General features: G+C 39.1%; 1 protein-coding gene across 1 annotated transcript in view; it reads right to left on the bottom strand.

The window, feature by feature from the left end:
* Window positions 1-27219, bottom strand: part of EXOC4 (exocyst complex component 4) — an 871527-nt gene that overhangs the window by 247717 nt on the left and 596591 nt on the right. Inside the window, exon 11 of the mRNA XM_049774305.1 lies at window positions 23291-23510. Coding sequence (XP_049630262.1) covers window positions 23291-23510 — 220 coding nt within the window. The remainder of the gene's footprint in view (window positions 1-23290; window positions 23511-27219) is intronic.

Genomic DNA, 27219 nt, shown 5'->3' with positions numbered 1-27219 from the left:
TTAGAGGCTAGAGCATAACAGACATTTTACAACCTGCAGATGCCAACAACAGCCAGTGCCCTCCCAAGTCCACCCCCCTTTCTGCCACAGTATAGCGGCAATTATATTTCAGGGTGAATAATATAATTATCTAAATGAAACCAGGAAGAGAAAAAAAAAAGAAAAGAAAAGCAGACAATATAAAAGGATTAGCTGCTTAAGGCCTGGCAGTTGGGGGAGGAGAGAGGATGAATCCAGATTGACAATTTCATAAAGTAGCCATCAATTATTTAAATCATCCTGCCTTTGCAGACACAATCTGGACAGTAAGGGAGAAAAACGCTCAAAAAATCTGAAAGCCTCAAATTAGGAGAGTGATGGTTGTTACTTGGGTAAAAAGGGATCAGAGAAAGGAGCAAAAGGCAAGGTGTGAGGAAATCTGGGATGTTACTCTGCAGGGGGTTCTATAGAACAAAAGTATTTTTCCGACAGCACAAAGTAGAGGTGCTGTCAAAATCCAATGTGAACATTCAGGGCATGAACAGCTACTGGGTTTTAAATACTAATACAGAGGAATAGTGTGATTAGGGTGTGTCTGTGTGTGTGTCTCAGGCTCTTTCATTGAATCCATCATTTGCCAGGAAGCCATTAAAGACACTTTACTGGTTGGTGAAAGAGTGAAAGCACTAGTGGCGGTTCTATAGTTCTATTGAACTAATTAAGTCTAGACTTCTTTTATTTTCCTCCCTTCCCCTCCTACCCCTTCCCTTCCCCTCATTTCCTCCCCTCCTCAACTTTTCCCTCCCCTCTACTCTTCCTTTTCCTCCTCCCTTACCTTACTGGCCATATCCAGTAGTTTTCAGGGGTTACTCCTGACAATGCACTCAGGAATTAACTACCAGCAGTGCTAGGGGGACCATATGGGATGCCAGGGATCAAATTGGGTTTGGTTGTATGCAAGGCAAACACCATACCCACTGGACTGTCACAATGGCCCAGTCTAATATTCCTATGATAGAACACACCAACAAAGTTGGAGAAAATTCACACTGTGGGCTAACCATAGACAACCAGTCTTTTATTAAGTTAAAACTTACAAAGAATATTTGTCTTCTATAGTTGAGTCTGGTCACAACATTCCTTATCTGCTCTGTTCTATTTCTGTCACGTAAGTAAACCCAGACATATGCCTATATATTTGTGGCCTGAAAGAAGGAAGTTGAATTAAAATAAGCCTCAAGCTGCTGTCATTACAGGCGCCCTCATTTATTATGCTTTGCTTTATTGCACTTCAAAGATTCTGTATTGTTATAAATCAAACATCTATGGCAACCCTGTGTTGATTAAGTCAATGGGTGGCACTTGGACAAGAGTAGGCCTTCACCTCATGAAACTGTACCATAAGCAAGATATGAATATTATTTTTATAATGAACATTTAATAGCATAAACCTACTTTTTGTCTGCACTGATGAAAAAAGACAGATTTACTCTTGCAATAATCACTTTAGAGCTCTGATCTGGTATAGAATCCATAAAATGTGGAAGATAAACCTGATTTCATTTGCGTAGATAAACGTGAGAGCTGTGGAATTCTTTCTACTTAGGTAGGTACAATTGGCTAACACTCATGAGTGGAATCTGGAGGCAATTAGTTTGGTTTTTCTCTAGTTGAGAAAGACTAAATACAATATTCACACTAATCACTTGTAATTATTTCTCCCAAACTACCCCATAAAAAGTAGATACTATAAATATATAACTAACATTTAAATATTTAATGAGTGCATTTTAGATAAAGATATGAACTACAGCAGGATTTTTAAAAAAATGTAGTTGGCCTGGTACTGATGAAATACATTCACCAATTAATTGGCATCATTGTAAGTATTATAACATTATAAACTTCCCTAAGTTTTTCTGTATTTTTTACTTAAAGAGAAAGAGCTCATTTTCTCTTATTTATGTTTGATGCACATATATATTTTTGGTCAGTGTGGCTTACATGTTTTTGTCAAGAATTCTGGGTGTGTTGGAGAAAGTTCTTTGTGTATGTAACATTGGTCTTCACTTCAGTCACCCTGATAAACCTCTACAAACAAGGAGGACTTGCTAATAAACTTGAACTGCCGCTGTGCATTCAAGGGCAGGAGAGGACAACTACCCCAACCCTCAGCCTCACCCCCACCCCACTTGCACATCACATTCCATCTCCTAGGCAGTCAGCATGGAACTTTGCTCTCTATTCACCTTCGCCACTAGCAAGTGGTTAAGTCTGGCTCTGAGAGGCCCAGTTGATCCAGACGTGGGTACTCAAAGGGCTGCAAGCAGGAAGCTAGAGTCCCCTTGAGATGCCCCAGGCCTCTCTTCCCAGAAACATAATACAAAAGCTTTCCTTGAAAGAGAGCTTAGCTGTTGACAAAGCAGGATTTCTTTTCCCATGTGGCTAGTTCTTTTTGGGTTTGGTTAGCTCCTGCTATAAGAAACCTCTGGGGGAGGAACCCCAAATCCCAGAATAAATTTACTTCTTGTCAGCACTGAAAGACTTGAAAAGAGAATGTTATGGGATCTTCTGGCCTATTAATTTCAAGTTTCCAGAAAGCTATAAGGTCCTTCTTCTTTAAAAAAAAAAATCATTAATCTCATGAAAGATCTTTTTCTTCCCTACTATTTGAGCAGGAAAAAAAGAAAAATCTTAAATTCTGACTAAATTCTACTACCCATGGGCATTTCATTTATTTCATTTTTTTTTTTTTTACAAATGGAAGATTCTGGAAATAGGCAACTCATAGTCTTTGCTGGTAGCTGTAGCAGCAAATTATCAGCACGTAAATTTGATGAGAAGGGTAGACATGTGGTCAAGCGTGAGGAAATGGATTTGGAATGAGAGTGATTTTCCTGGAAAAGGATGCCAACCTGTTTCCACTCTTCCCAACTACTTGTTGTTGTTGTTGTTGGGTGCATTTAGGATGGGAGTGGATAGGGAGGAGGGTTGCATGCAGCAGCACTAAGTACCACACTCGTGAAACAGGGAACCTCACTTAGTTATGACATGGAAGGGGGATTCTGGCACTCTGTTACTGAGCTCCACTAAGTAATTTTTTAAAACAGAGCCTAGAAGTAAATTTTATTTATTTGAAATATCTGAGAGGATGGGGTTGGGGCACATCCAGTGGTATTCAGGGGTCATTCCTGGGTCTGTGCTCACAGAGCTCAGGGGACCATGTGGCACTAGGATTCAAACCTGGTTAGCAGGATGCTGACTTAATCCTTTGTACTATCTCTCCAGCTCCCAAATCTTTTGTTTGTTTGTTTTGTTTTTGGGTCACACCTGAGGTGATGCTTAGGGGTTACTCCTAGCTATGCACTCAGAAATCTCTCCTGGCTTGAGGGATAATATGGGATGCCAGGGATCAAACTAAGGTCTGTCCTGGATCAGCCATGTAAAAGGCAAATGCCCTACTGCTGTGCTATCGCTCCGGCCCCCAAATCATTTATTTTTATTACCATTTAGTTACATACTTACAACAAAGTTAGCATTTATGGTATTAATGTATAAAGTTATTGTACTTCTCCCACCATCAAAATGTCCAAGACCCTCCACACTCTTCCCCCAAATGTTCAAGATTCTCCCATACCAAAGCAAGTGTTCTTTTTCTTAAAACACAAGTAAATTTGTGTTTCTAATTGCCTTTTCCTCAGATTGAACAGCTTATTATTATGTTTATATTTTTATTAAGATGCTTGTAACCAGGAGGCACAAACACACTCACTCCATGATCCCTGTAGCTAAAAATCAATAGCCAAATTATAGGAAAGCATCACCCAAGAACCTAAAAATAGAGAATTACAGAAGCCTCAATTCCTAATAATTCCTAATGGAAGCAACTGAGATATCCTTCACGAGGTAAACAGACAAATAATGATGTATCTGTACCATATCCTACATCCACAATATAAAAAATCTAACTACCTTATAATTAAAATTAGATTAATTCTGGAAGGGGAAATTAAATAAAAACCTACAACAACAAAGTAAAACTATCAGTGACTGCTAGGTTTGGGGAGAGATGAGAAGGAGTGAATCGGTAAAAGGGCTGAAATGGGGAGAGAGCTTAAGAATCATTTAGTGGGGCCGGAAAGATAGCATGGAGGTAGGGCATTTGCCTTACATGCAGAAGGATGGTGGTTTGAATCCTGGCATCCCATATGGTCCTCCAAGCATGCCAGGAGTGATTTCTGAGTGTAGAGCCAGGAGTAACCCCTGAGCACTGCCAGCTGTGACCCCTCCAAAAAAAAGAATCATTTAGTGTGATACCGTAATGGTTGATAGATGATGTTAAGTAGTTGTCAAACTCTACAGAGCTTTAAAGCACAGAGCGGGATCTGTAATGTGGATAAATTTTTAAAAATCCACAAATTAATTGGGGGATAATTGATCACAGACTGGAATGCAAAATATCACTACACTATATAATTGTACTAAAAATTCATTAAACAACTTCTAGATAGAATCAAGGGATAATGAGCTGACCCAAATAACTCTGAAGATTAGCAGAATGTGCATAAAGAGAGGGAGAGTACATATCAACAAGAGGAGTATAGAATGAACCAAATAATAATGCATTAGCATTAGAGACCTCAGTATGATCTTGTCTTTTACTTACTATAAGTAATGTATAGTAACATATAGACATATGTACACCTACAACCATGAATGAAGATTAGTTGCTGAACATATATAGTTTCTTTCTCCATCAGCTTAGTGGATCCAGAAGTAATAATAACCAAGAAGTATATCAAGGCCCCAGATGTGTGATGTTGATATTATTCTCAATGACATGAACTAGAGCTAATAAGAAAAAAAATGGTTGATTCCAAAAAGGGGTAGGAAACAAAGAGATAAAACTTCTCATATCACAAAACAGGGAAATGCTAAGGGAAAAAAATTTACCCCAATAGGAACACAGGAATTAGAGGAGTTAAATGAAAAACTGCAGTGGCCACAGCTGGAATAATTTGATGGAGAAAAGAAATTGCATAGGGTGATATCACTCACAGCATGCAATAAAAATCCAGAAATCCAGTGACATGGACTGGAATGGTTGGGAAATATAAGAAAAAAAACAAATCCTTCTTACAGAATCATTCTAAATAATGAATGAAGACTCACTGCCTCTCTAGAATCCCTAATTTTTGAGTGTGGGGGCTGTGCCTTGTGGTAGCATTAGGTCTCAGGTTCCAAAGCCAGGACACTGGAGAGACATGGGCCTGAAAAAGCAACCATCAATGTATCTATCATCACCACACACACACACACACACACCCATAAACACACACTAAAGACAGAAATGGGTTCAGGAATTCCAACAAATAAACCTTTAGATCCTAAGAAGCAGGAGGCTCAGTGGGAAACAACACAAGTGAATGTTCGAAACCCAAAGTATTATTAGGAAGGAACAAACCACACCCAGAGTGGGATTAGGTGGTACAATTCAAGGTACTACATTCAAAGATGTTTTCAACCAATGAGTAACAAGGAGGATATTGAGTGGGATGGGATCTGAATAATCCCACACCTAGGACCTTCTTTCCAGACAGAAGAGCAGGAAAGGGAGAAAAGACAAGTGTCTAGAACAGAGCCAAACCACACCTTCTCTGCCAGGTGATCCAGCTATCACTGATGTGTATGTCCTGACAACATTCGTGCTAGATGGGAGTAGAGGAGTCTTTCACCGTGGCAGTCTTGCTCTGCAAACCCAGAAACTCAGTCAAATCAGGAGAGACACAGAAAACTCATATTTTCATCCTTTCCCTGCACTGTCCAGCTGTAGGACCCAAAACTGTAAGGAGACACTTAAGAGAGGGAAACCCTGTGAAATTGTTTCCCCAAAGATGCTGAAGAGAAACATAGCTGCATGGAATGAGAAACTCTAGAAGAGAACTTGGAAATGAAGAAGATATGAGGTAAAATACAAGGCAATCTGAATCAATTACGGGTTTCAACTCAGAACATTAAATATTAACATCAACTCATTATAACAAATGCACTATGCTAATAGAAGAGGTTAATAATAAGAGGCAATGCAGTGGGAAAGGGAGAATGTGTGTGTGTGTGTGTGTGTGTGTGTGTGTGTGTGAGTGAACTCTCTGTACTGATGGTGTAACTTTTCTGTCAAGCTGAAATTTTCCCTGAAAACAAAAAAAAGGTCATTTAGAAGCAAGAACCCCAAATGTTGACTGCTTCTTTCCATGGCAAATGACAAGAATCACTTTTACATACCCAGTCTCCAGTATGTAAGTCAGGGGATACCCTTTCACAAAGCTGTCGACAATTTCCATTTTATTCATTTGACAAGTTACAGCTTACTCTGTCTCAAGTTTTGGGGGGTTATAAGTAAAAACTCAAGAAAGTTAGAAGAAAATGGGTGACAACTAAGTGTTCTCAAAACTAAAATATTAAGGAACAGCCTAGCCACTTGCCAGTTCAAAGAGCTGCTCTGAGAACTCATCTAGCCAGTAAGGTCCTCAAGACAGCCATGACCTTGTACTGGCCAAGGAGAAAAAACCCTCCATATTTCACACCCTAATACTGAAAAGGAATAAGCAATTAAGTTTCTGTGTTGAAATGAGGCAAAGCACAGAAGTGTGTGACCAAAGGGAAAGGCACAAAAAAAGCTCTCACTTACGTGCAGTTATCAGAGTTGAACTTTGTAGCTATTTGCAAATGAAAACCTAGGGCATTCTGGACTCCAAAGATAGGGCCATGCATCCTGGGAAAAGCTGTGCTGATGGAAGGAGAAAGCAAATTAAAAAAAAAAAAAGAGGAAGCAAAAGAAAGAAAATTGAAAAGGTGCAGGTGGATTATTTTTCTTCCTCAAAAACTATTTGCACTATGTACAATCTGAAAAGGACACAATGACATAGATAACCTGTTAATGAGGTAGCTGCCGGTCACCTTTCTCCAAAATAAGACTTTAACGGGCAGTGCTGGGTGTCGAAAAAGCTAATACATGAGAAATGTACAGCTTAATCTGAAAGCAAATATGAACATACTGCAGTTGAAAGGATTTTCTAGTGGACAGAGATGATCAGAAAGATTCTGTCCCAGTCGGCTACCTGGGAGGGCTTGGGAAGACAAATCTGATAGAAATTAATGAGCATCATTCTTTTTATTTATTTTTGATTTTGAGGCCAAACTTGGTCATATACAGATATTAGTCCCAGCTCTGTGCTCAGGGATCACTCCTATTGGGCTTGAGGGACCATATGGGATGCTGGGGATAGAACTTGTGTTGGCTGCATGTAAAGCAAGTGCATTAGTCACTGTACTATCAGTACAGTCCATGATGAGCATCTTTCTTCTCCCAAGAAGACAGCCTGCTAGTTTTTGGCCAAATATGATTCATCCCAAGGATGATGGTGAATACTTAATACAACACTGGAGTTCAACCAACCCTAGGAAATCATGAGGCCATGCCCAGAGCATCAGTCTGGAGACAAATGTTCCCAGGAATCTGTCCTCTCCATTTTGAATGAGTTCAGGGTATTGGCCTTGGTTGAGCTCTTTGATACTTCTAATCCTATCTGTCAACTGCCAAAGCCCACTCTCCCTAAAAAGCACTTCTGTTTGTGTGTACCCCTGCCTTTAAATCCTCTCATGACCTTGTTCTATTTCCTACTTCAGAGGTAAGCAGTTCAGCTCAAAATTCAAGGTCCAGGAAGAGCTTTGTAACCTGTCAATCTCATTTGTCCCTTTCCATTGCTTCCTGAGCTCATTAGACTAATCCCATTGTCTCATGAACAAAGCTTTCATCTTTGCTTATGTCTTGTCCCTTGTTTGGGTCCTTTAAATCTCTACCTTCCCCCTGTCTATAGAGCCTGTAATTCCTGGATCCTGATTCACATCCGGTCTAATGAATTCTTCAGTGCTCTGAGCTCTCAGCTTGGAAAGGATGAACATTCTGAACCACTGCATTTAGGGCTCAATGGAAAAACAATCCTCTCTTCTCTGAAGTATTCAAATGGCAAGGGAAACAAAATTGAAAAATAAATGGCATTGTATCAAACTAAAAAGCTTCTACTCAGTGAAACAGACTATCATGAAACAAAAACTTCTTTATTGAATGGGATAGAAATATTTGCATACTATACCTCTAACAAAGGGCTGAAATCCAAGACATTTAAACTTCATAAAACTCAACAACTGAAAAATCTGCATCCAAAAATCAGGGAAATCTGATTAGATACAGAAGTCACTCAAATAGCCAATGGGCACATTAAAAAACCTACTCATCACTATTTATCAAGGAAATGCAAATAAAAGCTACAATGAGATACCACCAGTGAGAATGACCTATCAAAAAGGTCAAAAATAACAAGTGTTGACAGAGTTTGAAGAAATAGGAATCCCTGTACACCATTGACAGAAATGTATATTGGTCCAGACTCTAATGGAAATAAGTACAGATGTTTCTCAAAATATTATAAATGGAGACCTATATGACCCAGCAATTCCACTTCCTCCTAAAGAACAAAATACACTAATTCAAAAAGATTTACTTATATATACCTATGACAAATGAAATGTTATTTAGCCAAGATATGGAATCAGTCTAAGTGCCTAAAAATGAGAGGGATAAAGAAAATGTAATATCTGCACAACCATAAGAAAAAAATCTTGTCTTTTCATAACAATAGGGATAAAACTACATGTTTTTGCAGAGAAATAAGTCAAATGGAAAAAAAACAAATCCTGGGTGATCTGGATATACAGAAATAAAGAACAGGTACAGACAAAGCCAAACAGAAACAAAGCCATGATTTAGAACACTGAGCTAAGTGAGGAAATAAGGGTGAGGGGGATCAGAAAGGGAGGGAAAAGTATAATGGATGGTGGTGGAAAGATATTGGTCCGGTGGTGGTGGTTGTGCGTGGTAAGGCTTTGAAGAAGTGTGAAATGCTATTCCTCATTAATATAAATGAATGTCACCTCAATTTTAAACAAAAGGAAGAGAACCCTCTCTTCTCTGATACAGAATTGGGAAGAATTCTGATTTCCCTAGTTGAACTAGAAAATGCCTGAGACATTGGAGGCTATGTTTGATCTTTTTCTTATTTCCATATCTCCTTCTTCAGTGGTTACAAAAAGCAGCCTTTTACTAAATAAATATCATTGAGTTTGTGTGGAATTTCAGCAGTGGAAATAACTCCATGATGTGTCTCTCTTGTTATAAAGGATGGATCAGATTTGCTAGTTCATCTTAGAGGGCCAATGCTCAGACAAACTACATAGAAGTATGTGAGTCAAATAGGATCCTTGAAATGCATGAAGAAAAACAGCAGCTTTGTTCAAATAGTTCATCTTAAAGGGTCATTTAACTTTCCAGTTGAAATAGTCTTTGTTTTTCTCTCTTCATTTTCTCACTAAACGACATCAGAACTGCAGTATTCAGACAGAGCCAAAATTAGGATAAGAACCTCAAAAATTCCCCCAGTCCAGCAATTCACTATACATTTGTACTCCTACCAGTAATCTTCGCTAGATCAGCAATTTTGTGGTTCCCAAGAATGATAACTATCATTTTCTTGGGCTGTCGAGCCAGCTTTTTCTCTTTTCTTGGGTATCTTTTGATGGGATACTCTTCTTCTCTCACATTTAAGGAGAAGAAATAAATCTGAAGATGCCTTTGTTAGCAAGTAAAGTCAAATACATTTCAGGCAAAGGCAGCTCTCTTAAGATCTGAGCGACAGAGTGTTAATGTAGTTTGGTTTCTGTCAGCAGATCTGTCATAAGTCATTTCCTTCTCTCCTGCTTATCCACCATAGAGTGGGCTGAGGCAAGATCTAAACAGACAGGAGCCCATCATAAAGTACTTGCACCCAAATGAGTCCTGTTTCATAGAAGGCTCTACGTGACAACTGAGATGGCCATCCAGGAGCCTACTTTTGCTTAGATAGAAAGTCAATCACACTTGGGAGTTGAAAACCCAGGACTCATCCCTCCAATGATGGCATTCTGAATGAGCCTGCTGCTCTGACAAGTTTTACCATGCCAAAGCAAAGCTGGTAAACCGTGTCACTAGCTGTAATTACTTTTTCACTCAGCAATCCCTTGTGGCTCCTCTGTCTACATGGCTGAAGCCTTTTAGCTTGTCCTCCCTTAAATTGACCTCATAACCCACATGTAATAAATGAGGTCTTGAAGCATTGCATCTAAATTAAAAAATATGTTCAAATACATTATGAAAGATGATGGGTTGCTGAAGAAAACATGTGGAATTCCAAATGACTTAAAAAATACAAAACTTTGGGATCATTAATGATTCTTAGACAGTAGGTACAGATGGCTTGACTGCAGAAAAAAAGAAAAATTATTCCTCTATTTCTTCCCTTCTAGAGTGTGTTGAAAAACCTAGTACAACATACCACACAGACTTTAATTTACAAACAAACACACATATACACCACACATATATTATTTGCTTTGCAGAAAGTTACTATAGAATAATCCGATTACTCCAGAATTTTTTAAAGAAAACTAGTCAGCCAGAGAAGACCCTATTTCCTTATCTTATAGAGACTGGACTATAAAAGTATTTATAAAAATTCAGATTGACTGATAGAGCTATTCTGTCCTTATATAAATTCCTTTTATTGAGGGGAATTGTTGGGCTACCCCAGGTAGTGCTCAAAGGTTACTCCTAATTCTGTGCTCAGAAATTGCTCTTGACAAGCTCAGGGGACTATATGGGATGCCGGGGATTGAACCCGGGTTGCAACATACTAGGTACATGACTTACTCACTGTGCTATTGCTCCAGACCCTGTGGATATAAATTCTCATAGCTTATTTCACAACCATTTTCATCAAAAGTCACAAGTACAAGTTTCCTTGTAGTGTTAGAGCAATAAAGTACTTTTTATAGATTAATCACAAGCAAAAGCTGATCAATTTTCTATCCCATGATACTATTTGAAGGAAATGTTTGGGTGGGTATTGTGTGAAACTGAATATTCTTTTAATAAAGCAACTGCTATCAAAGGAATTTCTCTTTATGTTCGAATTTTCAAAATAAGATGCAAAAAGCCTGAGAATTATGTCATGGTAAAGGGTTTGGGGGAAATAATTGGAAATTTGCTTCCAGGCATACCAAAAATAACCCAAATGACTAAATTTGGCTATACCAGGAAACACATACAGCAAAGTGAAAACTGTATCTCTGCAAAATGACTGTGTACATCTATAATAATCAAGTACACCTAAAATACCTTAAACAATTTTTTAATTGAAACCATTGTGATTTGCAAAGTTCTTCAGAGTTGGATTTCAGACATACAGGAATCAGTGCCATTCCCACCACCACTGTCAACTTCCCTCCATCAATATTCCCATAGTGCATCCCATAACAGCCTTCTGCCCCCACCCCTCCACAGCCTGCCAGTGTAACAGACCCATTTTAAGTTTACGTTGTTATAGTTTGGGTCTCTTAATTCTACTACTACTGACTTTGGTTGGATATTTAGTTCTGTCCTATTTTTATTTTGTTAACATCAATAAATATTGTATTTTATTGCAATGATATCAACAAATATGTGTACATTTTAAAAATTATTGAGCATGAAAACTCTAATTTTAAAAATGGCTGCTAAAAATAAAAATTAAATCCCAAAATCATTTTGAATTTGTCTCTTAGTTCTCAAACTTACATTAAAAATGTCCCCAGAGACCTCTCACATAACTTCTTTATGACTTTTATATTATAGTTTCTCTTTTGTGTGTGTGTGTGCATTCATTAATTGCTATTTTTTTATTTTTTAACTTCTACAATTTTTTAATCAAAGTGGATTACAAATCTTTCACAATAATATTTTAGGTACATAGTGATACTGAATCAGAGCTGTTCCCATCACCAGTGTTGTCCTCCCTCCACTCCTGTTCCCAGCCTGCATCCCATATCCCCCTCTTTTACCCCTAGGCTGCTATTATAAGTGGTCCTCTTGTGTCTAATATGTTGTAAATTGGGTATCCATTCTGTTGTTGTTGTTGACTTTGGATTTGGTGTTTAAGTTTGATCAATTTTTTACTTCTACTTAATGTTCATATGACTGTTTGGTCTTGGTACCCTCCATTATTTCCCCCTCCAATTGTGAGGCAGAACAAGATGGTTCAAGTTGTGTGGTTCTGTTTAAACGGAAGAGAAAAAATAAATAAATAAAATGGGGCAAAAATCAAACAAGCAAAAAATGGGAGGAGTCCTTCTAGAGGCTATATCTATCAATTTAAGAGCAGAAAGAGAAAAGGAAGAAAAACATAACAACAATACAAAAAATAAAATCAAACTAAAAACTTAAAAAGCACCAGAGCAATATAGACAGCAGACATACAATATCCTCGGTCCTGAAATAAAAACAAAACAAAGCACAAAAACAAACCAACAACAAAAACAAAAAACAAAAAATGTTCTGTCCTTTTTCATCTCTACCAATGTACCTAAGATCATTTGGCCCTTGGTTCCCATTCTTTATTTTTTTTTCTTCTTAATTTTATAGAAAAATGCATAAATATGAGGTAAAACAAAGTACTTCATGTCCCAAGGGTCTGGAAAGACTCACAAGAAAAAAAGGGAAAATACTCAAATAAATTGAATGAGAAATGAAAAGGGAGAGAATACAACAGAACCTCAAGAAACCCAAGATATCACAAGAGCTTTTAAAACACCTTTTTAAGTGTTCAAAATATTTTCATGAAAAAATAATCTATGTACAAAAATATCATCAGGTTCCTACACTGGCTATATCTGTTCAGGTATTAAACAAAACTGCTGTGAGAAACTGGGGAAGCATTTCACTTTACAGGTATAGTACCATTCCTTCTAAGGCTAATGGGTATCCCAACACTGATCCTGCAGGTTTGTAAATGAAAACCAAAGCAGTTACTAAACAACAACTCAATTGACAATGCTGCTGAATACACAATCCCACTGTACTTTCAACCCTGGCCTCATGAAGGAGCTTAAGGCAACACTGCTCTTATTTGATAATTGAGGGAAGTGAACTTCATGGGAGGTAAGTGGCTTGCAATTCAGGCAGGGGTCTCAAACTCATGGCCTGAGGGCCTTTTGCGGCCTTCCGTACAACATTTTGTGGCCCTGCCCTAGAAGAATCTTTTTTTGTTTTGTTTTATTTTAGTTGTTTGGGACACAACCCCCAATGTTCAAGGCTTACTACTGACTTTGTACTCAAGGATCACCTCGACTTTACCTCCTGCGGCCCGCAGGTAAATTGAGATTGAGACCCCTGGAACTTTACGGGGACTGAACCCATTTCATATGTTAGTCTAACCACACTATGATTAAATGTATGTCTGTTTATTTCCTGATAGCTGTGAATGATAAAATAAAAATACTGATAAAAATGGAAGTGCCTAAAATCAATATCAGAATTAACAATACAGAAACAACACAACATGATAATGTAATATGAAGCATGGGTAAATTTTTTTTTGTTTTTTTTTTTGGGGGAGGGGGTCACACCCAGCAGCTTTCAGGAGTTACTCCCAGCTCTACACTCAGAAATTGCTCCTGGCAGGCTTGGGGGACCAGATGAAATGCCGGGATTTGAACCATTGTCTTTCTGTATGCCATGCAAACTCCCTACCTCCATGCTATCTCTTTGGCGTGAAGAATGGATAAATTTTATAAAATTCTTCAAGTCCTGTTTGCAAAGAAAGATTTAACTACTCAATTTACCATAAGTGAGTGAACAGGTATTAGAAATCACAGTGAAAGGGACTAAAGACAAGAATCAAGACATTTTCTAGTCATCTAAAAAAGCCCAAATAATCATCAATAGTTGATTAACGCTGATTTACCATGAAGAAACCCTACAACAAAATTAATGATACAAAAAGAAGAGAAATGTAAAAAAAAAAATCAAAACTACTATGTTAATTCCATATTTCCTTAGGTCTAGAGAGATAATGAAGAATCAAAATTAGACACTTTGGTAAATTGGTTGCTAAAACTGACTTTAGTCCAGTCACATGAATAGCACCATAGGTGCAGGATAGAGGTACAGAATTCACTGACCAACTCTCTTTTCAACTTAATACTTTTCAGGATGACACCAGGCAGACCGAAACAAAGTTATTATGGAGAAACGGTACATATGGTGACAGCAATGCCAACCAACACAGTTCCTGTGCAATTTTCTTCAAATAGATATAATCTGAGAAAATGAAAACAATGTTCTGTTGTATCTGTAAGTCACACTTTTTGGGGAAACCAGAACAAGACCCTTTCCTAGCAGTACCAGGGCTTTAGCAGGGAATAAAAGGTTTGGACACTAATATCATTATTTCTCCTGCCTCCACTGAGTGTAATCAGCTGTGTCTACTCATTCAGAAATGACCACTATGAGTAGCAGCAGTCATTTAGTCTATCAAACTCTTCCATCTGGAGCCTGGTTCACACCTAGAATTTATATTCCCTTATTTCTCTCCTTATGTCTATACTACTTCCTACCGGAGTGTCTTTATAAAACATACGGCAGAATATGCTGCATCTTCTATGATTTGATTCCAATGATTAGTTGTAAAGGACTGAAATATTCCTACCAATTTCCATACAGACACTCAGATGACAACTTGGAAAAAGAGTTATCTGTTGATCCAAGTATGAGGCAGAATGAGAGAAAGGCAGGCTGGATTAGGGTGGGCCCTAGATTTGATTTTGAAGCATTCTAGAGAAGGACAGAGACATGGGGGATGAGAAGACCTGATTAAGAACCAGAGACAGAGACAGGGTCACTGGTGTGAGAATGTTGCACTGGTGAAGGGGGTGTTCTTTTTATGACTGAAACCCAACTACACTATCATGTTTGTAATATGGTGTTTAAATAAAGTTATTGTTAAAATAAATAGAAAAAAATAAAAACAAATTAAATTTAATAAAAGTTATTAGTTCACAAAACTTACCAAAAAAAATAATGGAGACAGAAAGTAGATTTATGCTAACAGAAATGCGTGCGACCGAAGATACAAAAGTCAAGCAAAGATCCTCCTCTAGAGGACTTTTAAGGGATTGTGACCCCTGGATTCCAGACATAAGAGAGAATGAACTTCTAGTGCTTGAGTCCACCAAATCTGTGATCACCTTGATATGGCAACTCTAGTTTGAGTGGCAATAAGCATATCATGAGTTGCATATCATGCAAATATCATGCACCATTGGCAGAAAACAGTAGTTTCTAAGTAGATACTAAAGTAAAAAGAACACATGAGATGCTAACAGCTGGACAGTGATGGGAAGACATGTGGGCTGAAATCCAGAGAACACAGGGGTGGAGAAACAAGTTAGGCAGTGTCAGAAGTCTGAGGAGGAACCAAGAAAGTGCCAAAATCGTTCACAAGAAAATAGTAGATGGGTGGTTATTATTCCATCGAATCATTCCAGGAATGATTCCTGGCTCCTTATGACCTCCATTTTATAAATCATTTTTCACAGTGGAAGAAACAGGTCAGCAAACTGGTCCTAGCTACCAAGTCAGTAATCAGCATAGCCAAAGCATCCAATTACTTAAGTGTATCTGATGCCAAGGTGAGGTACCAAACTTGGTTCAAAGTACTGTATGGAGCCCTCAGTTGCAAGACTGAATGAACAACAACAAAACAAAGCCATTTAACTGATACGTTTTTTTCCTGCTTCCTCTCAGGGTAAAAAGTGGTTCTTTGGTGCAGAAAGATGCAGTCTGGGTGTGTTGATGTTGGTTGCATGCTGCACAGACTGGGTAGTGCACAAAATGCAAATGTCAAGACCCTACCTTGGATTAACTGAGCCAAATCTTTGAGAGGGGGCATGGTCGTGGGGCTTCCAGAAAGAGTCTGAGGGGGATTAGTGGTTGAGAACGAGTGGTCTATGGTCTCATCTAAGAGATGGCTGATACATGAGAGGACAGCATAGGCTTGATAGGACGATATGTCTCTTCTAGAACAAATTGAGAGGAAAAGATGGAAACAAGTTTTTCATATTTCAAGAAGGCCTGCACTGCTCACTCCTGCAACTTTTGTTTTCCCTGCAGCAATGCGGTGGCTTGAGCCTTAGCAATGGGAAAGCTGCCACTGTCTCCCACGGTCTCCATAAGCCAGAGAAAGGAGGCTTCTCTTTGTGTGTGGGAAGCTCATAAAATTCAGCAATGTGCGAGACAAGACAACTTAAGCTGCTGAAAATATTGGTTTTACAATTTTTGGGCCTGCCGGAAACATAGTGGAATTGTGTTTTAAGAATTGGTTACACCAAGAGGCTGGGTAGGCACAGCTCCTCACTTTCAGCTTGGAACCTGGGTAGAAAAAGGTGGGTCAGACTTTCCCTGTCTGTCAGGACATACCTCTGTGCTGAGGAGGCTGAAGAGCTCCATGACCTAATCTAGAGTTTCTCATATACTTGGGTGACACAGCTGTTGCCAGGCCAATGCTCGCCCTGCAACAGACCTCCTGAAAATGCACACAAGCAAAGGGAACACAGGCTGAAGATGATAGCCTGACTGCAAGTAGGGTTCACACAAGGAGACATCATTCAGCAGTCAGGTGAGAGAGAGAACCTTGGGCCTTGGTGTCCCTCCCCCACATCTATTTTGGATAAAGATACTTGAGACAAACATAAATGACATCACTTCTCAAATCAATGAAAACTTGAGAGGTGAGCTAATCACTAATTTGAAGGCTCTACAGACATCAAAGGCATTGAAAAGGGCTCACACCACTTGAGGGGTTTCCATGTCTTGGAGGGATTTGAGAGGAAAAAAAAGGTTTCTCTTGAAAGACTTCATATTTGAAATAGCATGCTTGGCTTGGTGACAGGCGGAGGCCATTTTGTAGAAGGAATGGCCATGACATGTCTCTGGCCAGGTTAGGAACCAAGTCCAAGGCCGTCTCTTGGGCTATGTCAACATGGCTGTGACATTCTGATTGAGCGTTATTACCAATCTTAAACCTGAACTATGGAATATGATACTATGAAGACCCATGCACATACAATGATAATGATGCCTTCATTACTTGTCTCATTTTCAAGCACTTCATTTACACATTGAGAGCCTCCACTAATATGGCTGATGAGCTGGGAAGCTCAGAGAGAACTACCCTTTATCAAAACCATGCATTCCAGCTACTTGGAAGTGGCTGAGGCAAGATGGGGGGAGTCAGAGCACCTTCTCTGGGCAGTAATGTGGGGAAGAGCACCACATAGATCAGGGCATGTCTAAACATGAAAGAGTCTAGGACCCCTCCCACCATGACTCAGTGCAGACTGATACTTTTCAACATAAAGGGATTAAAAAAAGAGAGAATAGAAAAAATCACTAGAAAAGATATTTAAAAAAACCCACAAAGATAAGCAAAATAAAACTTTCAATTCTAAATGGAGAGATTCAATAAAGTTAAATCAGCTTTTTTTTAAAATGTCTTAAGTGTCTACTCCCAAATTCTGTGCTGATTGGTAATAAAGAACTTGCAATGAATCTTATACCTCAGGCTATGGTTGGGATCATTGATGCCTGGGTTGGCTTGTTTGGGCCTAAACTGCAGAGTTAGAATTTGCATGCACTATGACAGTAGATGGGTAATTTTATGTCAATGTCTCTCAGGCTGCTCCCCATGATAATACAAGAACTAGGCTGCGGGCTGGGAAGGTGGCACTAGAGGTAAGGTGTCTACCTTGCAAGCGCTAGTGTAGGACGGACCGCGGTTCGATCCCCCGGCACCCCATATGGTCCCCCCAAGCCGGGGGCGATTTCTGAGCGCATAGTCAGGAGTAACCCCTGAGCATCAAACGGGTGTGGCCCAAAAACCAAAAAAAAAAAAAAAAAAAAAGAACTAAGCTGCAATATTATTTTGAGCCAACCCTTGCACCAATGATTGTTTCTTAACCTTCTATACTCAGAGAATGGTGCTTCCTTCACTTCGTCTCTCCTATGAATTATGAAAATGAAAAATGAAATCACCCAAGGAAATGCCCCCTTTCAAATACCTGTCTAAACTGTCGTTGTCATTTCTGAGATACATGAACAGAGTCCTGGTGTTCTCTAAACAAATTTGCAAGCAGCAAGAGCAGCACAGGGATAACCCTTCTCTCTCCTCCCAGGGGAGCCCCAGTAGCTGATGCACTGTGAAACAGGCTGTTGGTAGGGATGAGAGATACAGTCTTTGCCCCCACTGGATGAGCAGCCCAACAGGACAAAGATGATTCCGCTGAACTCTTAGGGTCTGTAAGCTTTCACTACCTACTGTTCTAGGTCCCCTTCTCTCTCTTTCTCTCTCCCTACCTCCATCTCTTTAAATAGTTTGCAAATATATATTTGTAAATTTTTGTCTTTGTATGACACCCAGATATACTTGGACAGGGCAATACTGGGAATCTAATCTTGGAATCCACCAAGAACCTGAGCTCCAGTCTAGGGCCACTTCTGAACAACTGTTAAGAATACTCTGCTCATAGTTGAAAATGATTCCTTTCTTTTATTTTTGGTTAGTTATGACAATTACTTATGAACAAAAATATCAAGAGGACAGAGGGACATGTTTAAGAAAAAACATAAAAACAAAAATAGCGAAACTTGCACTTGGGAAATTATGTCAGAAAACAATTCTTAATCATTATAAAGAGAATTTCTTAAGATGCGAGAGGAAAAAGAAGTCGTCTCATTTTGCTTTTGTCATCTCAGTGCCCTGAGAAAGAATATTAAACAAATGTGCCATAGTATCTCATTTGCATACTCATAAAATAAAACTTTTATGAAGAAAGAGAGGGCAACAAAATAATCAAATAAGAAGGCAATTGTTTGGGTTTGGAAAATGAATTTGAAGAACAGCTTGAATGGCCTCAGATTTGTTCACTTACATATAATTATCTCATCTTGATAAGGCCAAAGGGTGAGTCAGAGATCTCATCTAACTTGGTGAGGAGTGACTGATGTACAGAATAAAAAGTCCAGTATAGTGACACAGGGCTGGCAATGAGGATGAGAGTGATGTGACCAACATGAGGTGGACTGCTCAGAGATGTCAGTGAGCCCAGTAGTGATTGGTCTTGACAAAGCCCAGATCATAGTCAAACGAGTTATGGCCTTAATGTGCCTTTGCTACTCAAGCTGAAAATTACTGCATCTAGTAAACTAGCATCTCCCACCCCAGAGTCACCTGTAGTTCACTGCTGCCTTCAGAGTGTTTTTTCAGATCTAGTGCACTAAATGTTTTCTGGTTGCTTGGTATAGCACAGAGTACAAGCTTCAGAAATACAAACAGGCATTGTCCTGGAGAGTTAGCTAATGACATGGTCAGATGATTGAAAGGATAAACATAAGTTCCTGTCTCTCTAATCCTCATAGTTCCACCTTGATTCTACTGTTATTTATGGCTTACCTAACTAGTTCACAGTGCTCATTCTTCTGTCCATCTCTTTCCTAGTTTTCTTTTACACAGTATTACTTTTTCATGTTTAATTTGGGAACAAACCTAGTGGTGCTTGGGGTCATTCTCTGTGATGCTCAGAGCACCCTGTGGTACAGGGAAAAACCCAGGGCTCCCATGTACAAACTATGCATTCCAGTCCTCTGATCTAGCTCCCAAGGTCCTGGCATTGTAATTCAATACACTACTGACTGAGCACTTTCTTGCTGCATGGGATTATAACAAAGCTTTTCTCAAACATTCTAGTGAAAAAATATATTATAACATATACTAATTATATCTTTTCTGTTAAAGAAGGCCAACATTTGAGGCTGGAGAGAGTACGGAGAGTATACCAATGACCTTGCTCATGGCTAACCCTGGTTCAATTCCTGGTATTTTATATAATTCCCAAAGCCTTCCAGGATTGATCCCTGAGCAAAGAGTCAGTAGTAAGACCTTAGCTCCAACCTCTGTGACCCCAAAGCAAACCCCCCCAAAAAATGATAACCTCTCCCCCAAAAGCACCCAAACAAAAAGCACAAAAACCCAAAAGTTCTAAAATAGTGACTTAAGTGGAGGCTATCTGGGATGCTAACACAATAGCAAATTCCACTCAAATAATTTAAGTGAAAAAAACATGAGCGAAGAGAGAGAGAGGTATGGGTAATATTTAGTAACATGCTGACACTGGTGCTATCATTTATGTTGATAAAGTCATATCCAAGTGTGTGTGACACTGGTGGTATGCACAGGCATGCTGCTAAAGAAACAAAGTAAGGATATGGCAGAATGAAGAGATATGCTTGTAATAATTAAGTGTAATCAAAGGGAAAACAGGAGAAATGTTATCCCTGAGGTTCAGTGAGAACTTGGGGTATTCACACTGTGTCATCTGGCAGGTCCTCTACTCAATGAAGCAACACCCAGAGCAGACCTTGGAGCCAAACTGGAGAAGAGGGAGGGAAGAATCGTTTCCTCTCCTCTTTTTTCTCCTTGTGACTCTAATCTCCTGCTAGTGCTTCCAGTGAGCAGAGTTCGATCCCAGAGCTAAGGGAACCTCAGTTATAGTCTATACACTCTGCTTCAGTGCTGAGAACAGATTTTTGGAGGAACTTGCTTCCTATAGAAGTGACACAAAATTGAGGCACCCCTTCTACTCCAGAGAAGGTCCCAAACATTCAGAGACAGGGGAGAAGATCTTTAGCAGTGGCAGAAATTAGCACATGTCTTTGTCTTTTTTTGTCTCTGCACAGACCCTTCACCAGAAACTATCTGCTACAGATCAACCTACATTCTTCTACAGCCGATGCCATTATTCCAGAGTGGTAGACTCAGAGGCCTCGATTCTAGTATCTCAATATTAAAGACTTTTCTTACATAGAAACAATGCTTAGAAAAATAATATCTCCTCTGTGGCCAGACGGGCAATTCAGGAAGAGCTTTACAGGAGCTCTACCCAGATTTAATCCCTGGCATCCTATATGATCCCCTGAGTACCACCCAGTGTGATCCCTGAGCAGAGACAGAAGCTCTGAACACTGTTACCCAAAAGGCCCCAAGTTAAAAAAAATATCTCTAAGTGACTCAGCATGTCCATTCATTTTAAAGTAAAATCTCAAGGAAGACATCCAAAAAGGCACATACAAACACAAGCAACTATAGTTTCCTTCTAGTCAAGCATTTTTCTTTGAAAAGTTCCAGTTTTCCACAATTTGAGATATCCCGATATCATCAATTTATATAAAAATGTACCACTGTTGGACAAGAGCAAAAGTATAACAGGTAGGGCACTTGCCTTGTATTTGCCTGACACTGGGCCAATCTCTGGCACCTTATATGGTCTCCAAACCTGACAGAAGAAATCCTTCAGTGCAAAAGCTAGGAATAAGCCCTGAGCATAATAGGTGTGGCCCCAAAGTAAAAACAAAAAAAACGACTGTGTCCATCATTTTTTAAACAAAAAAATCACTATAAAGATTTAGTGACAATGTAATCACCTAATTGCAGCTAAACTAGTCTCAAAGTTTACATTCTTTCTAATTTTTTATCTTCAAGCCACTGGTTAAAATATCTAAAATAATCCCAGGCTCCATCCTAGGAGCAACATAATGACCAAGACCACCAACTACAGAAGATGGATTAAAACGACACTGAAGAAGCATAACTTCTGGAACCACAAAGAAAGACTTCATCATAAGCTCCATTACTTGAACTGCACAGTCACCAAGATCTCTATATACAGAGGTCTGATGTTACCATCCAAGACAAAGCAGAATTCTTCCATATACCATGAAAGCACCAAGGGTAGAGTAAATGATTATGCAAGGAGTCTATAGTTGATCCCATGACAGTATACTTCAGGGGTGGAGAAACCCTGTATCTCCTAGGCCAAGGGAATTCCTTCTACAATATCCCCAATAGTTACTGTGCCTGTGCAGGGGGAAAAAGAAAAGGGAAAAAAAAAAGCACAATCATTTTCCCACAGATTTATTTATCTATTGATCGATTCTTTATTTTGGTGTAGAGGTTGAAGTTGATGTCTCCAATATTATTTTATTTTATTTTATCTTATCTTTCTCTTTCTTTTTTCAGTCCAGGATGATTTGATTTCAGAATTAAAACTATTGAGTGGTGCTTGTCTTTAATGCTGTGGTGCTCACTGGATATTTAATTGATATTTCTTTCTTTATTGTTGTGGTGTTTCAATTACCTTTTTCACATCCTCTCTCAAACTGAGGTTGAAAGCCTCTAGAAGGACTCCGCCCATTTTCAGCGTATTTGACTTCTTTTTTTTTTCTTATTTTGTACTCTAATCTATTGCATTTATTTCCCTCAAACAAAACCACATAACTTGATTTATCTAGGTCCACCTCTTAAATAGAGGGGGAAACAAGGGAGGGTAACAGGACCAAACAGATATATGATTACTAATAGTAAGCTAGACAAAGAGGGGACCACCTACTCTAGCAGCCCAGGGGGGGATGTGATGGTGGGGGGTATGGGTTGCATAAAGGAAACTGGGATGGGGGGAGGACATATTTGGTGATGGGTATTCCCCTATTCAATGTTAATATGTACCTCAAATACTACTGTGAAAGATATGTAAGCCATTACGATAAAAAATTGTGTTTTAATCAGAAATGTTCTTTGACTTACATGTATTATTATATTAATTATATTATATGCTATGTTATGTTACTATATTATATTATGCTAGTTCACCTCAATATGTTAATCAATTTTGTCTCTTGAATAAATTCTTACAATAAAAAAATAAAATATCTAAAATAAATACCTCAAGCATATATCTCAAGGTAAATTATTTCATTTCCATTACCCAGAAATTCAACCTAAAGTTAATTCAAGGCAATAAGACTGGCAATTGAATTAAATAATATTACTATGGAAATATAAGTGGATTCAAATTCTGTGAGCTAGTCAAGTTATTTAGAGGGACACTGCCTGGGGAATGATACGGAGGTTTTTCTCTTGGTAAAACTAAGATTAGGCTGAGTAATTTAGGCAAGTCCTCTGTACTCCTAAGTGCATTAAACAGTGGAAAGAAGATTAGTTTCAAGGACAACTTCCAAGAATGCTGGAGTTGCCTACATGTTAAGGAAGCACCATATCTCCTATATTCAAAGCTAACTACTTTTTTTCTGCTTCAAGATCCTCAGGAATTTCTATTTGTCCTATATTTGTCCAGAATTTCCCCTGTGCTTGCTTCAATTGTTTCCTCTTGTTTTGTCCCTGATGGGCATGGAAACAGATGGCAATTCTTTTTTTTTTTTTTTTTGTAACTTGTGATTCTTGTTACGTCAATGATAACTGCTGGTAACAAGCCTCAGCTCAAAGTGGATGCTTACCTGCAGGAGAGGTCGCTGCACCCCCAATACCTTCATGGTATCTGCATTAGCGAGGATTTTCAAGGGGTCAGATGTTTTGGTGACTCTTTCAATCTCCTTGTTGATCTCGACCAAGACCTGACTGAGGAAGCAGTCTTTGATGTAGTCGGTGAGAAATGCTCGAAGAGGACACTGCTTGGCTGGCCCCAGACCCAGTGCATGCTCAATCTCTTGAATAAATCTGCAAGACAAACAGGGTAACATGGACATTACCCATCAGAGCAATAGTGAAACATGACACATAAGGATGTGAAACATGAAACATAAGGATGAGAGCTAGGATATATTCATGGACAGATGTAAGGAAATTACTAGAATGCCCAATAAGAGAAGCCCATTGTTTCTTTTTATTCATCTCTGTCGGAGTTGGCTTTTTCTTTTTCTTTCCATGTTCAGAGAAAAAGGATGAAACAGAAAACATGGATTATAGTGAGAATTAGGCTTTTGCTCGGTTAAGAAGTTCTGCAGAAAAATCCATATGCCTGGAAGGAAAGGAGACCAACTTCTCTACCTCTGCTGCGAGCCAAAAGGGCAGATACAGGGAGATTAATCAAACAGGAACCTGACAAGCAAAGTGCCAACAAAGTTTAAGGTCCCATAGATGCTGCCTTCTTTGAGGAGAATACACTGACCTTCTTTAAAGTCATAGCAACCAGGGAAGTGGGTGCTCTCAAAGAAACCCACAAAGCCCATCATGATTTTTTGTGTTGGATTTTTGATCACTCTATGGTATGATGTTATTGCCTTTTTCCCTACATGTACATAATCTCACTCCAACTGGTAACTGGTGGGTAGCAATCAGTAAAATCTATCAGACTGTTTCTAGGTTGGAGTTCTCACTTTAATCAATTCCTTGTCTAACTTTCAAGGAGACCTTTTATTTCTGTTAACACCAGACGGGTGGGGGAAAGAAAAATTTCCATGAACTCACCAAGAAAATAAAAATGTCAAAAGCAAAGCATGGTAGACCAAAGGCAAATACTGATGTAATGTAAGGGCATCCCATATAGGAGATGTTTCTCAATGCTATGTTCCTCTGTGTAGATAGAAAAAAAAAATAAATTTGTAATGCTGTGTAAGGTGAGAATTACGAAAAGAAATGGTGTGAGTTGGATCAAAGAGTTTAGTCTTACCTGAATGATCAGCTTTGTTTAAAAGATTTAAAGAATTTAAAAGGAATGTAAGTAACTGTCAACACTCAGAGAAGAGTACACATATTTGCTTCAGTCTTTTTGTAGTTCTCTAACATAGCAGTTTTAGCTTTGTATGATTCTGATAAGTACAAATCTGTTATTAATTTTAATAATATTAGCTCTCCATCAACAAGGTTTAAAAATCCCCTTTCCGGGGCCAGAGAGATAGCATGGAGGTAAGGCATTTGCCTTTCATGAAGAAGGACGGTGGTTCAAATCCTGGCATCCTATATGGTCCCCTGTGCCTGCCAGGGGCGATTTCTGAGCATAGAGCCAGGAGTGACCCCTGAGCACTGCTGGGTGTGACCCAAAACCAAAAAAAAAAAAAACTCCTTTTCCACAGTTAGTAAGTCTGAGTAGCACCCACAAAATACTGACTCCAGCGCCAACTCTTGGGCCCAAAACTGCTCTATAAATTCTATACAGCTACAAGGAACAATGAAGGCATGCAATCTGCTGCAACTTGGATAGAACTGGAGGAAATCATGTTAAGTGAAGCCCAATAAGGTCAAATTCAGGATGAACTTAATTATTTGTGGTATCTAAAATATTGGATGAGGGGATGCAAGGTATTAGAAGGAGTACCTAGATCACCCTTGACACCAGAGTACAAGAAGGGAAAAGACAGGGAATAAACGAAATTACTGAGGGTAGCAGGGAGAAGCAGATGGGAAGTAATAGGAGACAGGAGTCAAAGGCCTTGGGTACACTGATATACTACAGAGGCATGGTATAGCTCTATATAAAAACCACAGTCAACAACATTGAGTACAAGAGATCAAACAATACTCTCCCTACCTCTCTCCCCCTCTCTCTCCCTCCCTCTCTTTTTCCCTTCCTCCCTCTCTCTCTCCCTCTCCCTCCTCTCTCTCTCCTTCCCTTCCTCTCTCACTCACTCTACCCCCTCTTTTTGTATTTTCTTTCTTTTCTCTCCTCTCTCTCTCTTTTTAAGTTTTTGGGCCACACAGGACCATACTCAGGAGTTACTCCGAACTCTGTGCTCAGAAGTTGCTCCTGGCATGCTCCAGGGACTATATGGGTTGCCAGGAATCAAACCCAGGTCCTCCGGGATCGGCTGCGTGCAAAGGCAACGACACTACTGCTGTGCTTTCTCTGTATAGCAGAAAAAAAAAAGATCAAACTGTAAGAACCAAATTTAAAAATATGTCTGTCCAATAGAATCAAGAGACCCAAACTACAACAAGTTATATACAAAAGTGACCTGTTATATAGCAGTCCAGGGGGATAAGGGTGGAGGTATGGGAGGCATGCTGGGAACAGGGGCAGAGGTAGGTCAACACTGGTGGTGAGAACTGCCTCCAATTCAGTGTTACTATCTCCTTAAATATAACTATGAAAGGCTTGTAATTCACTTGGGACTCAATAAAAAATTTTAAAAGATAAGTCTATCAACAGGACCGGAGCAGTGGTGCAAGCAATAAGGCATCTGCCTTGCTTGTGTTGCCTAGGATGGACTGAGGTTCAATCCCTAGGCATCCCATATGGTTCCCCAAGCCAGGAGCGATTTCTGAGTGCATAGCCAGGAGTAACCCCTTAGTGTCACCAGGTGTGGCCCCAAAACCAAGAAAAATAAAGCCTATCAAGGAGGCAGTCTGGAGTCTGGGGAATGACAAGGGAACCTAGAGACATTGGTCATGGGATTGGTGCTGGAACACTGTATGCTTAAAACTTATCTATTAATAACTTTGTAAATCATGGTGACATTATAAAAATAAGAAATGGCTGCATAGATAATGAAAACTCAGATCATTTGGGAGCTCAATTTCCAGTTTTTTTTTTTTTTAAGGAATATCCATGTTTTCCAGAAAGGTTGGACTAGATGGCATTCCTACCAGCAGTGAATGAGAGTTCTCTTCTCCCCACATCTATGTCAGCACTGGTTGTTCTTGTTCTTTGTGATGTGGTGTGAGATGATACCTCATTGTTGTTCTGAGTTGCATCTCCCCAATGATTAGCGATGTAGAACATTTTTTCATGTGCCTTTTGGGCCATGTATATTTCTTCTATGTGGAAAGGTATGTTCATTTCTTCTCCTAATTTTTAGATGGAGTAACAGTTTTTTTTTTTCTTCTTGAGTTCCTTCAGGACCTTTGTCTTTTAGATATTAGGCTCAGATGGGTATTGGGTGAATAACTTCTCCAATCTGTGAGTAGCCTTTCTATCCTAGTCACTGTTTCCATTGAAGTGCAGGCATTTCCCAATTTAATGTAGTTTATTTATTTGTTTATCTTTGCTTGGACAGTATTGTTTTCTCCTTAAAGATGTCTTTAGTCTCAATGTCATAGAGTGTTTGGCCTAAGTTTTTATCTATATATCTAATAGTTTCAGGTCTGATATCAAGGTTTTTTGATCCATTTAGATTTGACCTTTGTGCATGGTGTAAAAGAGAGGTCTGAGGCACCTTTTTTTTGCATGTGTCTGACCAGTTTTCCCAACTCCACTTCTTGAAGAGGCTTTCCTTGGTTCACTTTGTGTTCTTGTTCCTCCATCAAAGATTAGTTGATTGTACTATGTGTGTAGGGTCATTCTCTGAATATTCAAGTCAGTTCCATTGATCTGAGGGTCTGTCTTTATTCAAAGACCATGCTGGTTTAATGACTATTGCTTTGTAGTACAACTCCCATATGATCCAGCAATACCACTCCTAGGGATATACCCTAAGAATACAAAACATAA

Source organism: Suncus etruscus, chromosome 1 (assembly GCF_024139225.1).
Source record: "Suncus etruscus isolate mSunEtr1 chromosome 1, mSunEtr1.pri.cur, whole genome shotgun sequence".
Lineage (NCBI taxonomy): Eukaryota > Metazoa > Chordata > Mammalia > Eulipotyphla > Soricidae > Suncus > Suncus etruscus.
Note: the sequence above shows the minus strand (reverse complement) of the source record. Positions and strands in the feature narration are given on the sequence as shown.